The 21,864-nt window shown below is 36.4% G+C and overlaps 1 protein-coding gene across 1 annotated transcript in view; it reads right to left on the minus strand.

Annotated features, from left to right (window-relative positions):
• Positions 1 to 21,864, minus strand: part of LEKR1 (leucine, glutamate and lysine rich 1) — a 337,373-nt gene that overhangs the window by 94,048 nt on the left and 221,461 nt on the right. The window contains exon 13 of the mRNA XM_089910962.1: positions 8,000 to 8,093. Coding sequence (XP_089767088.1) covers positions 8,000 to 8,093 — 94 coding nt within the window. The remainder of the gene's footprint in view (positions 1 to 7,999; positions 8,094 to 21,864) is intronic.

The raw sequence follows: 21,864 nt of genomic DNA on the forward strand, positions 1-21,864 counted from the left end.
CATCTATCTCCCTCCCTCCCACCCTCCCTATCCCCCCCACTCCAGGCGGTCACAAAGCACCGAGCTGATCTCCCTGTGCTATGCGGCTGCTTCCCACTAGCTATCTACCTTACGTTTGGTAGTGTATATATGTCCATGCCTCTCTCTCACTTTGTCACAGCTTACCCTTCCCCCTCCCCATATCCTCAAGTCCATTCTCTAGTAGGTCTGTGTCTTCATTCCTGTCTTACCCCTAGGTTCTTCATGACATTTTTTTCCTCTTAAATTCCATATATATGGGTTAGCATACGGTATTTGTCTTTTTCTTTCTGACTTGCTTCACTCTGTATGACAGACTCTAGGTCTATCTACCTCATTACAAATAGCTCAATGTCGTTTCTTTTTATGGCTGAGTAATATTCCATTGTATATATGTGCCACATCTTCTTTATCCATTCATCCGATGATGGACACTTAGGTTGTTTCCATCTCCGGGCTATTGTACATAGAGCTGCAATGAACATTTTGGTACATGACTCTTTTTGAATTATGGTTTTCTCAGGGTATATGCCTAGTAGTGGGATTGCTGGGTCATATGGTAGTTCTACTTGTAGTTTTTTAAGGAACCTCCATACTGTTCTCCATAGTGGCTGTATCAATTTACATTCCCACCAACAATGCAAGAGGGTTTCCTTTTCTCCACACCCTCTCCAGCATTTATTGTTTCTAGATTTTTTGATGATGGCCATTCTGACTGGTGTGAGATGATATCTCATTGTAGTTTTGATTTGCATTTCTCTAATGATTAATGATGTTGAGCATTCTTTCATGTGTTTGTTGGCAGTCTGTATATCTTCTTTGGAGAAATGTCTATTTAGGTCTTCTGCCCATTTTTGGATTGGGTTGTTTGTTTTTTGGTTATTGAGCTGCATGAGCTGCTTATAAATTTTGGAGATTAATCCTTTGTCAGTTGCTTCATTTGCAAATATTTTCTCCCATTCTGAGGGTTGTCTTTTGGTCTTGTTTATGGTTTCCTTGGCTGTGCAAAAGCTTTGAAGTTTCATTAGGTCCCATTTGTTTATTTTTGTGTTTAGTTCCATTTCTCCAGGAGGTGGGTCAGAAAGGATCTTGCTGTGATTTATGTCACAGAGTGTTCTGCCTATGTTTTCCTCTAAGAGTTTGATAGTTTCTGGCCTTACATTTAGGTCGTTAATCCATTTTGAACTTATTTTTGTATATGGTGTTAGGGAGTGATCTAATCTCATACTTTTACATGTACCTGTCCAGTTTTCCCAGCACCACTTATCGAAGAGGCTGTCCTTTCTCCACTGTACATTCCTGCCTCCTTTATCAAAGATAAGGTGACCATATGTGCATGGGTTTATCTCTGGGCTTTCTATCCTGTTCCATTGATGTATCTTTCTGTTTTTGTGCCAGTACCATACTGTCTTGATTACTGTAGCTTTATAGTATAGTCTGAAGTCAGGGAGCCTGATTCCTGCATGGCTGCCTGCATGGCTTGCGGGATCATGGTTCACGAGCCAGGAGTCGGGCCTGAGCTCCTGTGGTGGGAGCCCCAAGTCTGAACCACTGGACTAAAAGAGAACCTCAGACCCCAGGGAATATTCATTGGAGTAAGGTCTTCCAGAGGTCCTCATCGCAGCACCAAGACACAGCTCTACACAACAGCCTGGAAACTGCAGTGTTGGAAGCCACAGGCCAAACAACCAGTAAGACAGAAACACAATCCCATTCATTAAAAAAAAGAAAAAAAGTGAGACAGCAAAAAAATATGTCATAGAAGAAGGAGCAAGGTAAAAACCTACAAGACAGAATAAATGAAGAGGAAATAGGCAATCTACCTAAAAAATAATTCAGAGTAATGATAGTAAAGACGATCCAGAATCTCAGAAATAGAATGGAGGCACAGATTGAGAAAATACAAGAAATGTTTAACAAAGATCTAGAAAAACTAAAGAACAAACAAACAAAGATGAACAACAAAATAACTAAATGAAAAATACACCAGAAGGAATCAATAACAGAATAACTGAGGCAGAAGAACGAATACCTGTGCTGGAAGACAAAATAGTGGAAATAACTGCCGAGGAGCAGAATAAAGAAAAAAAAAGATAAGAATTGAAGACAATCTCAGAGACATCTGGGACAACACTACATGTACCAACATTCAAATTATAGGGGTCCCAGAAGAAGAAGAGAAAAAGAAACGGTCTGAGAAAACATAAGAAGAGATTATAGAGCAAAACTTCCCTAACATGGGAAAGGAAAGAGTCACCCAAGTCAGGAAGCACAGAGAGTCCCATACAGGATAAACCCTAGGAGAAACACACCAAGACACATATTAATCAAACTAACAAAAATTAAATTCAAAGAAAAAAAATTAAAAGCAGCAAGGGAAAAGCAAAAATTAACATACAAAGGAATCCCCATAAGTTTATCAGCTTATTTTTCAGGAGAAATTCTGCAGGCCACAAGGGAGTGGCAGGATATACTTAAAGTGATGAAAGAGAAAAACCTACAACCATACCCAGCAAGGATCTCATTCAGATTTGATGGAGAACTCAAAAGCTTTACAGACAGGCAAAAGCTAAGAGAATTCAGGACCACCAAATCAGCTTTACAACAAAGGCTAAAGAAACTTCTCTAGGCGGGAAACACAAGAGAAGAAAAAGACCCACAAAAAACAAACCCCAAACAATTAAGAAAATGGTAATAGGAACATACATATCGACAATAACCTTGAATGTAAATGGATTAAATGCCCCAACCAAAAGACACAGACTGGCTGAATGGATACAGAAACAAGACCCATATATATGTTGTCTACAAGAAACCCCCTTCAGACCTAGGGACACATACAGACTGAAAGTGGAGGGATGCAAAAAGATATTCCATGCAAATGGAAATCAAAAGAAAGCTGGAGTAGCAATACTCATATCAGATAAAATAGACTTTAAAATAAAGACTGTTACAAGAGATAAGGAAGGACACTACATAATGATCAAGGGATCAATCCAAGAAGAAGATATAAAAATTATAAATGTTTATGCACCCAACAAAGGAGCACCTCAATACATAAGGCAAATGCTAACAACCATAAAAGGAGAAATCGACGGTAACACAATAATAGTAGGGGACTTTAACACCCCACTTAACACCAATGGACAGATCATCCAAACAGAAAATAAATAAGGAAACGCAAGCTTTAAATGACACAATAGGCCAGATAGATTTAATTGACATTTATAGAACATTCCACCTGAAAGTGGAAGAATACACCTTCTTCTCAAGTGTACACAGAATATTCTCTAGGATAGATCACATCTTGGGTCACAAATCAAGCTTTGGAAAATTTTAAAAAATTGAAATTGTACCAAGCATCTTTTCTGACCACAACATTATGGGATTGGAAATCAATTACAGGAAAGAACCTGTAAAAACCACAAATACATGGAGGCTAAACAGTGAGCTACTAAATAACTAAGAGATCACTGGAGAAATCAAAGAAGAAATTAAAAAATACATAGAAACAAATGACAACAAAAACACAACAACCCAAAACCTATGGACCCAGCAAAAGCAGTTCTAAGAGGGAAGTTTACAGCAATTCAATCTCACGTCAAGGCGCAAGAAAAATCTCAAATAAACAATCTAACCCTACACCAAAAGCAACTAGAGAAAGAAGAACAAACAAAACCCAAAGTCAGTAGAAGGAAAGAAATCATAAAGATCAGAGCAGAAATTAACGAAATAGAAACAAAGAAAACAATAGCAAAGATCAATAAAACTAAAAGCTGGCTCCTTGAGAAGATAAATAAAACTGATAAAGCCTTAGCCAGACTCATCAAGAAAAAAAAGGGAGAGGACACAAATCAATAAAATTAGAAATGAAAAAGGAGAAATGACAACTGACATCATAGAAATACAAAGGATTATTAAGAGACTACTACAAACAACTATATGCCAATAAAATAGACAACCTTGAAGAAATGGACAAATTCTTGGAAAGGTAAAATTTTCCAAGACTGAACCAGGAAGAATTAGAAAATATAAAGAGACCTATCTCAAGTAATGAAATTGAAACTGTAATTTAAAATCTTCCAACAAACAGAAGTCCAGGACCAGATGGCTTCTATCAAACATTTAGAGAAGAGCTAACCCCCATCCTTCTCAAACTCTTCCAAAAAACTGCAGAGGAAGGAACACTCCCAAACTCATTCTATGAGGCCACCATCACCCTGATACCAAAACCAGACAAAGATATCACACAAAAAAGAAAATTATAGACCAATATCACTGATTAACATAGATGCAAAAATCCTGAACAAAACACTAGGAAACAGAATCCAACAACATATTAAAAGGATCATACACCATGATCAAGTGGGATTTATCGCAGGCATGCAAGGATTCTTCAATATATGCAAATCAATCAATGTGATACACCATATTAACAAATTTAGGAATAAAAAAACATGATCATCTCAATAGATGCAGGAAAAGCTTTTGACAAAATTCAACACTGATTCATGATAAAAACTCTCCAGAAAATGGGCATAGAGGGAAGCTACCTCAACATAATAGAGGCCATGTTATGACAAACCCACACCAAATGTCATTCTCAATGGTGAAAAACTGAAAGCATTTCCACTAAGATCAGGAAGAAGACAAGGATGTGCACTCTTGCCACTCTTATTCAACATAGTTTTGGAAGTCCTAGCTATGGCCATCAGAGAAGAAAAAGAAATAAAAAGAATCCAAATTGGAAAAGAAGAAGTAAAACTGTCACTATTTGCAGATGACATGATACTATATATAGAAAACCCTAAAGATGTCACTGGAAAACTACTAGAACTAATCAATGAGTTTGGTAAGGTTGCAGGATACAAAATTAATGCACAGAAATCTGTGGTGCTCTTATACACTAACAAGGAGAAATCAGAAAGAGAAATTAGGGAAACAATCCCATTTACCACTGCAACAAAAAGAACAAAATATCTAGGAATAAACCTACCTAAGGAGGCAAAAGACTTGTACTCAGAAAACTATAAAACACTGATGAAAGAAATCAAAGATGACATAAACAGATGGAGAAATATACCATGTTCTTGGATTGGAAGAATCAATATTGTGAAATGACTATACTACCCAAAGCAATCTACAGATTCAATGCAATCCCTATCAAACTACCAATGGCATTCTTCACAGAATTAGAACAAAAAGTTTACAATTCATGTGGAAACACAAAAGACCCCAAATAGCCAAAGCAATCTTGAGAAAGAAAAACAGAGCTGGAGGAATCAGGCTTCCTGACTTCAAGCTATACTACAAAGCTACAGTAATCAAGACAGTATGGTACTGGCACAAAAACTGAAATATAGATCAATGGTACAAGATAGAATGCCCTGAGATAAACACACACACATATGGTCACCTAATTTATGACAAAGGAGGCAAGAACATAAAATGGAGAAAAGACAGCCTCTTCAATAAGTGGTGCTGGGAAAGCTGGACAGCTACATGTAAAAGAATGAAATTAGAACACCACCTAACACCGTATACAAAAGTAAACCCCAAATGGATTAAAGACCTAAATGTAAGACCATACACTGTAAAACTCATAGAGGAAAACACAGGAAAAACACTGACATAAACCACAGCAAGATCTTCTTTGACCCACCTCCTAGAGTAATGGGAATAAAAACAAAAATAAACAAATGGGAACTAATTAAACTTAAAAGCTTTGCACAGCAAAGGAAACCATAAGCAAGACAAAAAGACAACCCTCAGAATGGGAGAAAATATTTGCAAATGAAACAACAGACAAAGGATTAATCTCCAAAATATATGAACAGCTCATGGAGCTCAATATCAAAAAAACAAACAACCCAATCCAAAAATGGGTGGAAGGCCTAAATAGACATTTCACCAAAGAAGACATACAGATGGCCAAGAGGCACATGAAAAGATGCTCAACATCACTAATTATTAGAGAAATGCAAATCAAAACTACAATGAGGTATCACCTCACACCGGTCAGAACAGCCATTACCAAAAAATCTAGGAAAAAGGGTGTGGTGAAAAAGGAACCCTCCTGCACTGTTGGTGGGAATGTAAATTGATACAACCACTATGGAGAACAGTATGGAGGTTCCTTAAACAACTAAAAATAGAATTACCATATGACCCAGCAATCCCACTGCTGGGCATATACCCTGAGAAAACCATAAATCAAAAAGAGACATGTACCAGAATGTTCACTGCAGTACTATTTACAATAGCCAGGACATGGAACCAAGTCAGAAAGAGAAAAACAAATACCATATGCTAACGCATATATATGGAATCTAAAAAAAAAAAAAAAAAAATGGTACTGTTGAACCTAGTGGCAGGGCAGGAATAAAGACGTAGACATAGAGAGTGGACTTGAGGATATGCGGGGGAGGGAGGGGGAAGCTGGTGTGTAGTGAGAGGAGCATCGACATATATACACTACTGAATGTAAAGTAATTAGCTAGTGGGAAGCAGCAGCATAGCACAGGGAGATCAGCTTGGTGCTTTGTGATGACCTAGAGAGGTGGGATGGGGAGGAGGGGAGGGAGGCTTAGGGGGTAGGGGTTGCGGGGATGTATGTGTGCATGTGGCTGATTCACTTTGTTGTACGACAGAGACTAACACAGTATTGTGAAGGAATGATACTGCAATAAAGATCTATAATAAAAAGAAGCCTATGCTATAAAATAAAACAAAAGAATGAGACACTTAGAGCAACTTTAGTCCATATTCTCAAATTTTAATTGTTGCCCATATGGAACTGTTGCTATAGAGATCATTTTTGTTATAGCCTGAATGTGCTGTCCCCAAAGGATAAGGGAAGGGGGATTGATTTATAGAGGGCCAGACTGGTTGAGTATGGCCAACTGTGTGAAGACTGGAAATGAAAGTGACAAATTTAGAATTAACCTGACCCAGCAACAATACGTAAAGGATTTCATCTGTGGATGGCAGAGTGGGGAATTCCAGATGGAGACATTAGTTTGAAGGTGGCCACCAATTGTTGCCTGAGGTTACAAGTTATAAGGTCTAGTCACCAAGGAGAAGCATCTGATGATAACCAAATACATTGTTGGGACTTCAGTCAAACAATCTGAATTTCAGTAGCCAGCTCTAGTTCTAGATGCACATGTAAGACAAAATCAGAAAACCAAGGCAGAAGGCTAGAGCTAGGATTAGGTACTGGTGGGGGAAAAGAAACAGCTTGGAAGGTTTCAGCACAGTATGCATGATAAAGCCAAGGGATCAATCAAAAAGTATGAGAAGTTTATGACAGGAAGATGATGTCTATAGCCTCAATGACTAGAGCTGTGCAAGGCCTGAGAAGGCAGGGGCTAACAATTTTAAAAGTATGATTTGTATTCTTTAAAATTATGAAAGCAATACATATTCACTGTTGAAAGTTTGAAAAATATAGAAAAGTCCAAAGACAAAAGTCAATGCAATTTTTTCATACTCTAAAAGCAAACATCTTCTTTGTAAATAGTGAGCTAAATACTTATTCATTTTATTTGCCAGAAGTTTATAACTGAATAATTTTAACTCATTGGTCATTGTTCATTCTCTTGTATTATCTTCTTAAAAGCAGAGAAATCATAAGAATGAATTAATATTCCCCTGCTTTTAAGGATGTAGTCAAATGCAGATTCTGTCATTTTATGGGAAAACGGGTAAATATTTAAAAGTAAAAATTATGCTTTTACATAAGAACTAACAGCTATCTTAATCTTATAAGACTTCAAATTCTATTCTTATGTTTTAACTTCCTACTTGTCTAATATTTTGTAAAAAACATATATTGTAAGCACGTTTGGTCTAGGAAATTCCAGAAAGAATCAAAGGTGTGCATAGAAGCAAAGAGACCTATCTGAAGTAGCCTGGAAAATGGACAGAATTTTTTAAAAACAAATAAGACACATGCTGCTGAAAGCCACATTATTGTTACCTTCTCCCTCCAGTTATCACCGTTCAGCATCTTCTGTCTAAGGGTTTCCTGCAACTGCTCCATGCTTTTCTGATGTGAAATCAGCATCAATTCCCTGAAAATCATAAACACAACAAATGAGTCAAGACACACCCTTAACACCCTTCTTAAATTACAGTTCGTGGCTCAGGGATTATTTCACAACTCAGTCTGTTTATTCTTCTCTTTAGAAATATATATATATACATATGTGTGTGTGTGTACTGCTACTACATACTATTTTAACTGTTGTTAACAGCAATTTAAAAACACTGGCAACAAGGTAAGTATTTTCTAAGGCTTAATTTTTGCTTAATAAGTAATATTATTTTTGCATGAAATAGTAACAACATATGTGTAGTCACAAATATAATAAAATACTACACATTGTGGTTCTAAAGTTTATGACTAAATTCTAACACTAGGTCATATTTTGTTTCTTTAAAAAAGGAAAATGTGTTGGGATATGACACAAAATCAGCACGTTTGTGGTTCCTGCTAGATTTATTTTTCTTTTATTTATCTCAAGTGCTAATAGGAACAGATTGAATTAAGCAGAGGGTAATATCTGAAATGTGGTATAGTACAAAACGTACTAGAAAATAGGAGAGAAAACACAGAGAACATTTTAATATTTTAATCCACGTAATTGGATCTTTTTTTAATAAATTTATTTATTTATTTATTTTTGGCTGTGTTGGGTCTTCGCTGCTGCACGCGAGCTTTCTCTAATTGTGGCTAGTGGAGGCTACTCTTCGTTGTGGTGTGCGGGCTTCTCATTGCGGTTGCGGAGCACCCGCTCTAGGTGCGCGGGCTTCAGTAGTTGTGGCACACAGGCTCAGTAGTTGTGGCACACGAGATTAGTTGCTCCGCAGCATGTGGGATCTTCCCATGTCCCCTGCATTGGCAGGTGGATTCTTAACCACTGCACCACCAGGGAAGTCCCCACGTAATTGGGTCTTAAAGCTAAGTTTGTGACCTTCTGGGTGGAAGTAAGTGTGGGAGATTCATGAGAACATTTCTCCAGGGGCCCTGAAGTTAAGACTTTAAATATCACAAGTGGTGGCAAAAGTATGCCTGTTGATCAGGGGGTCCCTCCGCCCCCTTCTATAATCACCATAACCTTCTTATTTTCTGTGTAGGTGATTCTTTTCCATTGCTTATTCCTCTTTCTAATCCCTTTGTTTTCCATCATCACCCTCTTCCCTTTAGTTCTGACCCCTTTTCTCAGACTTGTGACTTTCATTTATAACTGCCTGTTAGACATCTCCACCCTGGTGAGCCATCAACACCAAAGATTCCACACATCAAAAAACAAATTCATCATCGTCTCCGACGGTCTTGCCTTTCCTTTTCACTTCTGAAACCTTCAACAGTCACAATCTTTAGCTCGAAATCCCTGAGTCATCTCTGACTTTTCCTTCTTCTTGTTCTACCACATCCATTCAGTAACAAGTTCTATGTATTCTGCCCCTTGGTGCACCTCAAACTATTTCCTCCCTTCCTTTCCGACTACTAACAGTTAAGGTTCTTGACTTTATTTCCCACCAAGAGTATTGTAATAGACTGTCAATCTATCTTGATCTCTATTCTCATCTCACTCTTACAGTATTATTAGACATTTTTTAATAAAAATAGTGCCTACATTTCTAGGCTAGAAAATTTTAAGGTCATGAACATAAAGACACATTAACTTGGTAACCAGGATTATGAATATTATTTTCGGGAAAATGATTGAAAACAACAAAACTCCCCAGACTTTTTTTTTCAGAACTGTGTCAGACTAGGTACAACTTTCCTACTGAAAATAAGTAAAGTTTTGTTTTCACTTATAAAAAAAATCTTAAAATTCATCAGTGATCTGGACAAAAAGTTAGGAAGATGCAGGAAACACAAATCCAGAAAAAGGTTATCAGTGGAAACTAGTGAAATTTGAATAAAGTCTATAGGTTAGTTAATTGTACTATACCCATATTAACTTCTTAGTTTTTACATATGTGCCATGATTATGAAAAATGGACAAGAGGGAAACAAATTCTCTGTACTGTCTCTGTAACTTTTCTTTAAATACAAAATTATTCCAAATTAATGGTTTAAAAAAAATGAAGTAAAAGGAAGAACCCCAACAATAAGTAGAGCATTGAAGCCAATTCTCACTTTGAAGGTACTTTCCAAATCTGATGTACTTGAGCATTAAATTTTACAGCCATGAAGGGCACTGGAGTCAGGAGAGAAAGGAAGAGCTTGAGAGGAAACTCACCTGCATAAAACTGCATCTCAAAGAGGGACAAATGCAGTATGCATTTTTGTCATACTGTTTGTAAGAATATGAAATTCACACCCAGTATGTGTAAAATACAAATAACATCCCCTCTCAAAGAACACAAAAGAAATTTCCGGCTTTGAAGTTTGGTGCTAGGTAGAGGGGAAAATACAAATCTCCCACAAGAATTTGCAAACACAAGCCAATCCCAGTGCAGGTTTGTATCCTGAATTCACACTACCTGAGTGGTCCAAAAAGCTTCATATTGAGGAGATATCTTACAATGGTGTTAGGATAACCTTGCCTCCAGATGCCTGGTAGGAAAAACACCAATATGTTTGGGAGAAACCTATCTTCAGCTTGAAACTCAGAGATTCCTACAGATAAAAATTCAAGACGTATGAGACCATAATTTTAAGAAACAAAATTATTTTTTTTAAAGCTAGTAAGAGGAAGAATGAGCAGACACAAATGATAGCATAATCAAAGCCACAAATTCTAAAGTATTTTCAGATATTGAATATAAGTAAGGATGTACAATATGTTGGAAGAAATAAAAGATTAATTTAAATGACTAATGAAATCTGAAACGAACCAATCAAACTTGTAGAAATGAAGCATATAATAACTGAGATGAAAAACTCAGTAGATGGTCCTATAGCAGATTATTCACAGCTAAAAATGAAGTAATAAACTGAAAGGGAGATTCAAAGAAATTATACAGGGTGCAGAACATGATGTCAAAAATATGTAAAATATAAACGAGGTTGATATATGGAGGACAGAGTGAAAAGATCTAATATTTCTCTATTTACCATTTCAGAAGCAAATGAGAGAGAAAGGGAGAGGAAGGACATTACAGATTGATGAAAAATACCAACCCATAAATCTAGGAAGCCCAAAGGATTCCAAGCAAGATAAATAAAAATAAATCTCATATCTGGCACCTGGTAGTGAAAATGAAGAATATTGGAATTAAAAGAGATTTTAAAAGACACTGGAGACTAGGGAGAGTGGGAGGGAGGGAGACGCAAGAGGGAAGACATATGGGAACATATGTATATGTATAACTGATTCACTTTGTTATAAAGCAGAAACTAACACACCATTGTAAAGCAATTATACCCCAATAAAGATATTTAAAAAAAAAAAAAAAGACACTGGAGAGGAAATAAAACATATTGTCTTCAAAGGAACTCAAACATATTGAAAGCTTATTCTCCAATAGAAACAAGGAAGGCCAAAGACAGCAAAATAATATATTAAAAATCCCATGAGAAAATAACCATCAATCTGAAGTTGGGTACCCAGCAAAACTATCTTTCAGAAAGAGGCCGAAATAAAATATGCTCAGAAAAATAAAGTCTGAGTGTTTACTGCCAGCTAAACGACTTCTAAAAAATATGCTTTGCAGGAAGGATTATGATCTCAGAAGGAAGGTCAGACGATCAAGAAAAAATGGTGAGCAAAGGAACTGGCAAACACACAGGCAGGGAGGGCTTCTTGGGTGTGTGATCAATACAGCTGTACAGGGCCCATGTTCTGAAGGGGGCCCTGGGTTTCAGATTTAATGCTCGGTGGTCACCACTGAGAAATTCTTAATAACTTTATCTTTGAGTCTGTGTTTTGTAAGTGAGGTCTAATGGGACAGTCAAGCACATGCTGGGGCCTTGGAGCCTCGGCGCCCACAGAGTCCTACCTCTCGACACCTCCCTGCCTCCCCAGGATGGTTCTCAACCCTTTTCTCCCTGACCCTTGCCCAGCATCTGCTGTCATCCTCTGCTTCAGTGGGCACAGGCATGGGGAATGTTGGGTCTGCCATGTGTGTCCTTTTGGCTGAGTCTGGGGCAGGCCTTGGGTGCCTGTGAGAGCCTGCATCCATGCTACGATTTCTCCATGCCCAAGGGAGCACAAGATTCAAGAGCAAACAAACAAAAAAAAGACCCTGACAAGCTGAGAGAAAGATGGTGAAGGAAAGGAAAAAGCTTCTTTCTCTTTTTGAAGGGGCTCCACGTTTTCATTTTACACTGGGCCTGAAAATTATGTAGCCAGTCTTGTATGTAAGTACTTGTAAATAAATATCATCTGTATAAAATATTAGTTTTGACTGTGTGTAATCAGTGGGGCTAACAAAAGTATAAAACTAGAACACTAGACAAAAATGTAGAATATAGGATGGCAGGATGGCAACTATAAGGTGCCAGTGTTATTCAAGAGAAGTTTGCATTATTCAAGAGAAGTTTGAGATTTTAATTTTAAACTTCATTAAGCATGCATGGTAAAATCTCAGAAGTAACCACTAAAAGAATAGAATACGCCATTAGAAGAAGATGCACTAAGAAAATAAAAGAAACTCCAACAATACTGCCCCCGCCCAAGGCCCAAAAGGAGAAAAGAGTGTAGAAAAAGAGGGAGAAATATTGATAGAAAACTTAAAGTAACAATCATAATAATGGCAAATAAACTAAACTCATGAGTTAAGAGAAACAGGCTTGATAAAACCAAACCCTATCCCTAACCCTACATATTGGGTTAAGTAAAATATATTAATTAAGATAACTTTTACCTGTTTATTTTTACTCTTCTAATATGGCAATTAAAATTTTTAAAGTGACATATGTGGCTCACATTATACTTCTACTGAACAGCACTGTTATAATCCATATTCTCTGAAAACAAAGAAACGTCAGTAACAAAAGATAAATATCTCCATGTATTTGGAGCTTTTAAAAAATGTGTTTCTGAATAACTCTTGGGTCAAATGAAAAATCATAACTGATACTTCAAAATACTTAGAAATGAACAATAATAAAATTTCTACACATCAAAATTTATGAAATATAGCTAAGCAGAAAAGATAAATAAATTGTGGTATACTTCAGAATATAAAACAGATGAAGAAATGAATGATCTTCAGCTACATGTAACATCATGGACAAAAATCCCAGGGACATAATCTTGAGCACAAAGAATAAATCACTGACTAATATATACAGTATAATTTTATTTCCATGAAGATAAAATATATGCAAAATCTAATTTTTTTTAGGAATACAAACATACGTGTAAAATTATAGAGTGAAGCAAAGGAATAACAAGTGTTTTCTGTAGGTTTTTGCGAACGCTCTTTATCAGTCTGAGGAAGTTCCCATCTCTTCCTAGTTTGCTGAGAACCACAGAATGCAGGTTGGTGGTTACCTCTGAGCAAGGATGCCATGTGGTGGAATAAGGAGAAGCACCAAGGGACTTCAACGTTAATGGTAAGGCTCTTTTTCCTAAACTTAGCGTTCATTATATTGTAGTTCTTCATACTTTATACCTATCTAAACCTTTTATGTAACTACTCAGTATTTATAAAAACAATTAATGATAAAGCCTAAGCATAGAGTAGAATGGGCATCTGGAGAAAAGAGAACTAAAGGGAAAGACCAAGGAGAGGGAAATGGCAAGTGAGCAGCAGGGTGGGGTTTACTGCCCACTATGCACACTATGGACAAGGCAGTACCTGGAGAGACAGAGGTGAATAAGGGCAGGGTCCCTGTCCAAATGGTGCTCAAAAGCCAGCAATGTTGTAAAAGGAACACTTATCTTTTAAAATGTGAGGCGGACCTAGCAGGTTCTGATGCTTGCTCGGCAGTCTCTAGGCTGGAGAAAGGAAGCAGAAGGAACAAAGAATGAGGATAGTAAAAGTGGGATTACATTAAAAGCTCAATTCTGGGCTTTCCTGGTGGCGCAGTGGTTGGGAGTCAGCCTGCCAATGCAGGGGATATGGGTTTGAGCCCTGGCCCGGGAAGATCCCACATGCCGCGGAGCAACTAAGCCCGTATGCCACAACTGCTGAGCATGCATGCCACAACTACTGAGCCTGCATGCCACAACTACTGAAGCCCACGCACCTAGAGTCCATGCTCGGCAGCATGAGAGGCCACCACAATGAGAGGCCCACGCACTGCAGCGAAGAGTAGCCCCCACTCACCGCAACTTGAGAAAGCCTATGTGCAGCAATGAAGACCTAAAGCAGCCAAAAATAAATAAATAAATACATAAAACAAAAAAACACCTCAATTCTGGCTTTCTTCCAAATATTTGGCCATTCCCGTCTCCTTTGAAGGCTCATCTTTGCCGTCAATTACATGTTTGGTGTTCCTTAGCACTTTGTTCTGAGGCCTCTTTTTTCTCTCTCTCTACTCTTTTTCTAAGTGATCATATCCATGCCTATGGTTAAAATGCAATAGTTGCTGACAACTCCCAGATTTTATCTCCAGCTCACATCTGTTCTCTGAGTATCTGACTCATGTTTCCAACTCTCACCTGACTGCTCTACTTTTATATTTCAGAGTCATCCAAAACTCAACATGTCTGTAATCCCAGAGGCTAACAAGGTCAGTTTATTTTTTGTTCATGATATATGTAATCTGCTGCTTTGCTCTGCATGTTTTGTTCCAGGATGTAGCCCAAGGAACAATTCTTACCTGGGAATGCTGCTTTTGTGATAGAAAAGAAAAACTGCGAAAACATAGGGTCTGTTAAAGTTTCTGCTCAGAATCAGTGCATGTCACTCCTCTCCCATTTCAATGGCAAGAACAAATCAAATGGCCAAGTCTGATGTGAATCAGGTGTGGATAGTATAGTCCTCTCACCGGGAGGTGCACAGTAAGTCACCTGGCATCAGGTGGAGTCCATCGCAACTCTGAAATCCTACTGGAAACGACTGAGGATTTCTACCCTGGAGGTAGAGAACATTCCTTGCTTAGACTGTGGTTCTTTCACTTGGGAGTGATTTCTCAAACCATTTTTCTCCGTAGCTCCTGGCTTTCCCTCTGAGATGTAATTTTTTTTTTCCATCCTACAGCCTTGCCACATCAGAAGAGGGTGTTAGAAATTCTGCCCTGTTGAGAGACAGTTTTCTCAACTTCTTTCCTATCCACAGAAGATTTGGAGGAGAAATGGTTCCAAGAGAATTAAAAAAAAAAAACACAACATTTATTGAGATATAATTGAAAACAGTAAACTACATGTTTAAAGTATACACTTGGATGAGTTTTGACATATGCATAAACATATGTGTGTGAAACCATCACTGCAATCAAAATAATGATATATCCATCATCTCCCAAGGTTTCCCTATGCCCTTTTTTAATCCCTCACTCCTGCCCTCTCGCCCCCAGCAATCAAGAGTTTGCTTTCTGTCATTATACATTAGTTTGCACTTTCAGAATTCTATAAAAATTCTCTATATATCATACAGTATATTCTTTTTTGTGTTTGGCATTTTTCATTTAGCATAATTCCTTTTAGATTTGTCCATGTTGTACCATGAATCAATAGTTCATTATTATCATTTTTTGCTGAGTAGTATTTCATCACATGGATATACCACAATTTGTTTATCCATTCACCTGCTGATGGACATTTAGTTTGTTTCACAGGTTTTGGCTATTATAAATATAGCTATTAATATCTGTGTACAAGTATTTGTATGGATATGTCCCTTCATTTCTCTTAGGTAAATACCTAGGAGTGAAATGGCTAAGTAACAAGGTAAGTGTATGTTAAACTTTTTAAGAAGCCTCCATACTGTTTTCCAAAGTGTTGTACAGTTTTACATTCCAACCAGCAGAATATGAGAGTTCCAGTTTCTCCACAACTTGCCAACAATTGGTATGTTCAGGTTTTTAAATTTTAGCCATTCTAAAAGTGTGTGCCTGTGGGACTTCCCAGGCGGTGCAGTGGTTAAGATTCCATGCTTCCACAGCAGGGGGCATGGGCTCCATCCCTCGTCGGGGAACTAAGATCCCACGTGCCGTGAGGTGTGGCCAAAAAAAAAAAAATAGAAGTGTGTGGTCGTATCTCATTATGGTTTTAATTTGCATTTCCCTAATGACTAACGATGTTGAACATCTTTTTTATGTGCTTCTTGGCCATCTGTATATCTTTGGTGAAGCGCCTGTTCAAATCTTTTGCTCATTTTTTATTGGGTTGTTTATGGTCATCTGAGTTTCTAAAGTTCTTTATATATTCTGAAGACAAGTCCTTTATGACATATATATTGTGCATATCTATGACGATGGCTTGTCTTCATTCGCTAAACAGTGCCTTTTAAAGAACAGAAGTTTTAACTTTGATGAAGTCCAATTTATCAGGGTTTTTTTCTTTTATGGATTGGGCTTTTGGGGTAGAATCTAAGAAATCTTTGCCTAATCCAAGGTCACAAAGATATGTTTCCTGTTTTCTCCTATAAGTTTTATAATTTTAGGTTTTATATTTAGATCTAGAATCTATTTTGAATTAATCTCTATATATACATTTCACAGTATGAATCAAAGTTCATTTTTTGCATATGGATATACAATTGTTCCAGCCCCAATGGTGAAAAAAACTATGTGTTCTCCAATGAACTGCTTTGGCACCCATGTAGAAAATCAATTAACCATACACGTGTGCCTATTTCTGGATTCTCTATCCTGTTCCATTGATCTATTTGTCTATCTTGAGATTAATACCACACTGTCTTGATTACTTGTAGCTTTACAATAAATCTTGAAGTTAGGTAGTGACTTTGATCTTTTGGCTCCTCAAAGTGTTTTCAAAGTTGTTTTGATTATTCTAGGTCCTTTGCATTTCCATATGAATTTTAAAATTAGCTTGTTAATTTGTACAAAAATGTTTGCTGGAGGTTTGATTGTGATTGCGTTGAATCTATAAATCAATTTGGGGATAACTGTTAACAATATTGAGGCTTCTGTTCCAGGAACACTGTATATCTCTCCATTTATTTAGATCCTCTTAACTTATCTCAGCAATGTTATGTAGTTTTCAATGTACAGGTCTGGCACATTATTTGTCAGATTCATTCCTAAGTGTTTTGAAATATTTTGATAAATATTGCTTTTTAAATTTTGATTGTTCTGTGCAAACATATAGAAATTAATTTGGGTTTTGGATGTTGACTTTTTTTCCTGCAACCTTTTGCCAAACTCACTTATTAGTTCTAGTAACTCCTTTTGTAGATTCCATGGGGTTTTTCTATGTTAGTGAGCATATCGTCTGTGAATAAAAAAATTTTATTTTTCCTTTCCAGTCTGATGCCTTTTATTTCTTTTTCTTGCCTGACTGTACTGACTAAAACTTTCAGCACAATGTTGAACAGAACTGATGACAGCAGGTGTTTTTTTCTTGATCTTGATCTTAGGAGGAGAGTATGTAGTCTCTCACTATTAAGTATGATGTTGTCTGTCAGTTTTCTTAGATGCCCAGTATCAATTTGAACAAGTTTTCCTCTATTTCTACTTTGCTGAGATTTTTTTAAAAATTAGGAATGAACGTTCTGTTTTGCCAACTGCCTGTTTTGTTGCTATTGACATAATCATTGAGTTTTTCTTTTTTACTTTTTGGATAACAATAATTGATTTTTGAATGTTAAACCGATCTTACATTCTCGGGATAAACTCCACACATTCATGATTTCTTTCCTTTTTTATGTTGCTGGATTCAATTTTCTAAAATTTTGTTTAGAAGTTTTGCATCTGTGCTCATGAGGGATGTCGGTCTGTTAATTTGCTTGTAATGCTTTTGTCAGATTTTGATATCAGGGTAATACTGGCCTCATGAAGTAAGTTAAGAACTATTCCTTCCTGTTTCATTTTCTGGAAGAGTTTAAGTAGAATTAATACTATTTCTTCCTTAAATGCTTGATAAAATTCACCAGTGAAACCTTCTGGGCCTGAAGTTTTCTTTGTGGGAAAAATTTAAACTATAAATTCAGGTCATCTATTCATTTTAGTGAAGCTGGGTAGTTTATATTCCCAAAAAACGTATCCATTTTTCAGAGTTGTCAAAATTAATGGCATAGTCAAGCAAATGGCTTTGTGGCACCAGTTTTCCAACAGCATTGGCTCACTTTGTTTCTCTGTGACATTTTGGTAAGTCTCGCAATATTTCAAAGTTTTCATGATTATTATTTTGTAATGATGATCTGTGATCAGTGATCTTTGATGTTACTTACTGAAGACTCAGATGGTGGGTAGCATGTTTTAGCAATAAAGTATTTTTGAATTAAAAAAATTAATGGCATAAAGTTGTTTATAATATTCCTCTATTAATGTATTAATATCTGAAGAATGTAATGTCACCACTCTCATTTCTGATGTTGGTAAATTTTTGTCTTCTCTATCTTTTCCTGATGAGTCTGACTTGAGGTTTATTAATGTTATTGATCTCCTCAAAGAAACTGATTGTTTAATTGATATTCTATATTGTTTTACTGTTTTCTCTGTCATTGATTTCTGCTCTGATCTTTATTATTTACTTTCTTATGCTTATCTTGGGCTCTGTTTGCTCTTCTTTTTCTAACTTCTTAAGGCGGAAGCTGACCTTTTTTCTTTTTTCACATAGACATTTATTGCCATAAATTTTCTCCCTGAAGTTTTGCTTTAGAGATGTTCCACACATTTTGATGTCTTCGTTCCCATTTAGTTAAAAAATCTTTGTAATTTCCCCTTTGATATTTTCTTTGACCCATATCTCATTTAGAATTGTGTTATAGTTCACAAATATTTGGGGGATTTTACAGATACTTTTCTGTTATTTATTTCTAAGTTAATTACATTGTGACCAGAGAATACACTTTGTATGATTTGAGTCCTTTTAAATTTTCTTTGGTTTTGTTTTATAGCCAAATTATATGGTCTATCTTGGTGAATATTTTCTATGCTCTTGGAGAAAAAAAATGTGTATTCTGCTGCTGTTGGGTGGAATGTTGTATAAATGTCAATTAGGTTAAGTTGATTGATTGTAAAGTTCAAGTCTTCTATAGCCTTACTAATTTTTCTGTGTACTTGTTTTATCTATTGTTAAGAGAGAGCTATTGACATCTCTAACAATAACTGTGAATTTGTCTACTTCTCCTTGTAGTTCTATCAGTTTTTGCTTCACGTATTTTTAAGCTCTGTATTAGAGGCACAAACATTTAGGATCGTCATGTCCTTCTGATGAACTGGTCTATCATTATGAAATGAATTTATTTATTCCTGGTAATAGTCTTTGTTCTAAAATCTACCTTGCTTGATATTAATAAACACATTCTAGCTTCTTTTGATTAGTGTCAGCATGGTATATCTTTTTCCATTCTTTTACTTTTAGCCTTTTGTATATTTTTCAAATACATTTCCTGTAGGCAGTATATGGCTGAATCTTAGGTTTTTATACAATCTGAAAATCTCTGTCTTTTAATTAGAATGTATAGACAATTTACATTTAATTGAATTGTGATACAGTTAGACTTAAATCCATCATCTTGCCTATTTGCCCCATCTGTTGTTTCCTTGGCCTTCTTTCTCTGCCTTCTTTTGGATTTTGCATATGGCTTATGATTTACTTTCATCTGCTTTGTTGGCATATTAGCTATAACTCTTTGTTTAGTTTATTTAATGGTTGCTCTAGGGTTGATAATAGCTATTTTTAACTTGTCACAGTTGTGGTAGGCTAAATAATTGCCTTCAAAGATATCCATGTCCTAATCCCCAAAGTCTGTAAATATGGCAAAAGGGACTTTGCAGATGTGATTACATTAAGGATCTTGAGATACGGAGATTATCCTGGTTCACCTGGATGTGCCTTAAGTATAATTATCAAGGTCTTTATGAGAGAGAGGCAAGAAGGTTAATGTGGGTGGGGGGAAGGTGGTGATGTGACAATGGAAGCATAGATTAGATTTATAAGGCCAGGATCCAAGGAATGCCAGCAGCTTCTAAAAGCTGGAAGAAGCAAGGAATGGGTTCTCCCCTGGAGGCTCCAGAAAGCCAGCCCTATTGACATCTTGATTTTAGCCCCTTAACGCTCATTTGGACTTCTGACCCCCAGAACTGTATAAATTTGTGTTGTTTTAAGCCACTAAGTTTGTGGTAATTGTTATAGCAGAGATAGAAAATGATGCTGGTTTACCTTCAAATGTTATTACACAACTTTCAGGTATAAGAGTAGAATCTTATAATAGTAAACTTGATAAAATAAGGAGCAACAGTCAAGGCAAATAAAGTAGCTCTTCACTTGGTTTTCAAAATACCAGTACCATAGAATGGATGTGGCTCGCTATGTGCTTGTTAGAAGTGGCTAGGCAGCAGAGTCCTGGCAATTTGATCCACTTTATTTCTTAAGCCAGGTTTCCTATTTGAAAAAAGGTCTTACTGATTAGAAAATTCCAATGAGCATTTTCAGATGGGTGCCGGTGAGTACATTAGAAGTTACCTTTACTATAAAATGGATGGTACTGAATATTTGAGATGCTCAAATTTTAGTCTCCCTGGAGACAGTTATAATTTTGATATCAACAAAAGTAGAATCCATTCCATATACATTCCTCTGAGGGACCCAGTACAAAACACTGCTGTTATATGTATCCCTTTAGAATAAAAACTGTGAAAGCCTAGGCTAGCAGATTACAGAAGCCAAAATATAGTAAGCCAAGGTTCAAACAAGGTTAATGAAGTGATAATCATTCACTGAATTGACAAAGAGTCATAAAGTTCCTTATGACACTTCCACAGAATATAAGGTGTTTTGAGTGAACTGTTATAAAATTTATGAACTTGTATTTGTGATGATAATTTTGCTTGACATTAAAGCTACAGAAATTAGGACTTTCATATCTCATTGATTCCTGCTGAGCCTCTGTTCTCAACTCTTCAGTGCAATTCTTTAATGAGACAAGGCAGAAAGAATGATTATAAATGATGTTACAAACACACTGTCCTTGATTACCATGGAATGGGCACTGGGTAATGTATACAGAGATGAGTATATGTGTGAAAAAGATAATCTTGATTCCAAAAATAAAAATCACACTTATATAGTAAACTCAAGAAAGAGCTTGCACATTATTCAGGAATGTAAAACCATTTTAAGACATTGATAAAGAAAAAGCAGTCTTGCCTTGAAAGAAACTATAAAGGATCAACTTTGACTCTAGTGAGCCTTTCTGAGAGAAATTTAGAGGATTTCTAGAAATTAAATATTGTTAGAGGCATATTCATATTTTAAAAAGCTGAAAATGTGCACCTGTTTTTGAACATCATACAGATATCCAATTTCCTCTTTACAGCCAGTTCTAGAGGTATTCATGCTTTAGAATAATAAGAAACAACACAGATTCAGGTCCTATATTTGGATTTTAGTAAGAATCTGATAGAGAAGATCATCACTAGAATCCAGGAGTTTGAGTTGATTTTTGGCAAGTCAGAAGCTGTTTTGCTACCAGACAATGAGAGCTTCCGAGTTTTAAATCCTGTGATCGGTGGTTTAACTGGGATTAAATTCATTCCTACTCATCCATACATCCATCCAGCAAATATTTATTGAGTACCCAACTATGTCTCAGGCACTAGGGATAGTCTCTAGGGATATGGTCATTCTTTCTTGCCACTCACTGGAAATATATTAATGCAATTTCCTAATTTTAGAAGATCCTGAGTGGTAAATGACTATATAAAGTGACATAATTCACAAGAGGTAAAGCTGGTTCAAGCTTGTACCAGCCTAGGGCTCTCTACCCTGTAATTTCATCAGATTTTTTAAAAAAATAACATTT

The sequence above is a fragment of the Delphinapterus leucas genome, chromosome 4 (assembly GCF_059928025.1).
Source record: "Delphinapterus leucas isolate spDelLeu-1000000601 "Yukka" chromosome 4, BTC_Dleu_Yukka2, whole genome shotgun sequence".
Taxonomy (NCBI): domain Eukaryota; kingdom Metazoa; phylum Chordata; class Mammalia; order Artiodactyla; family Monodontidae; genus Delphinapterus; species Delphinapterus leucas.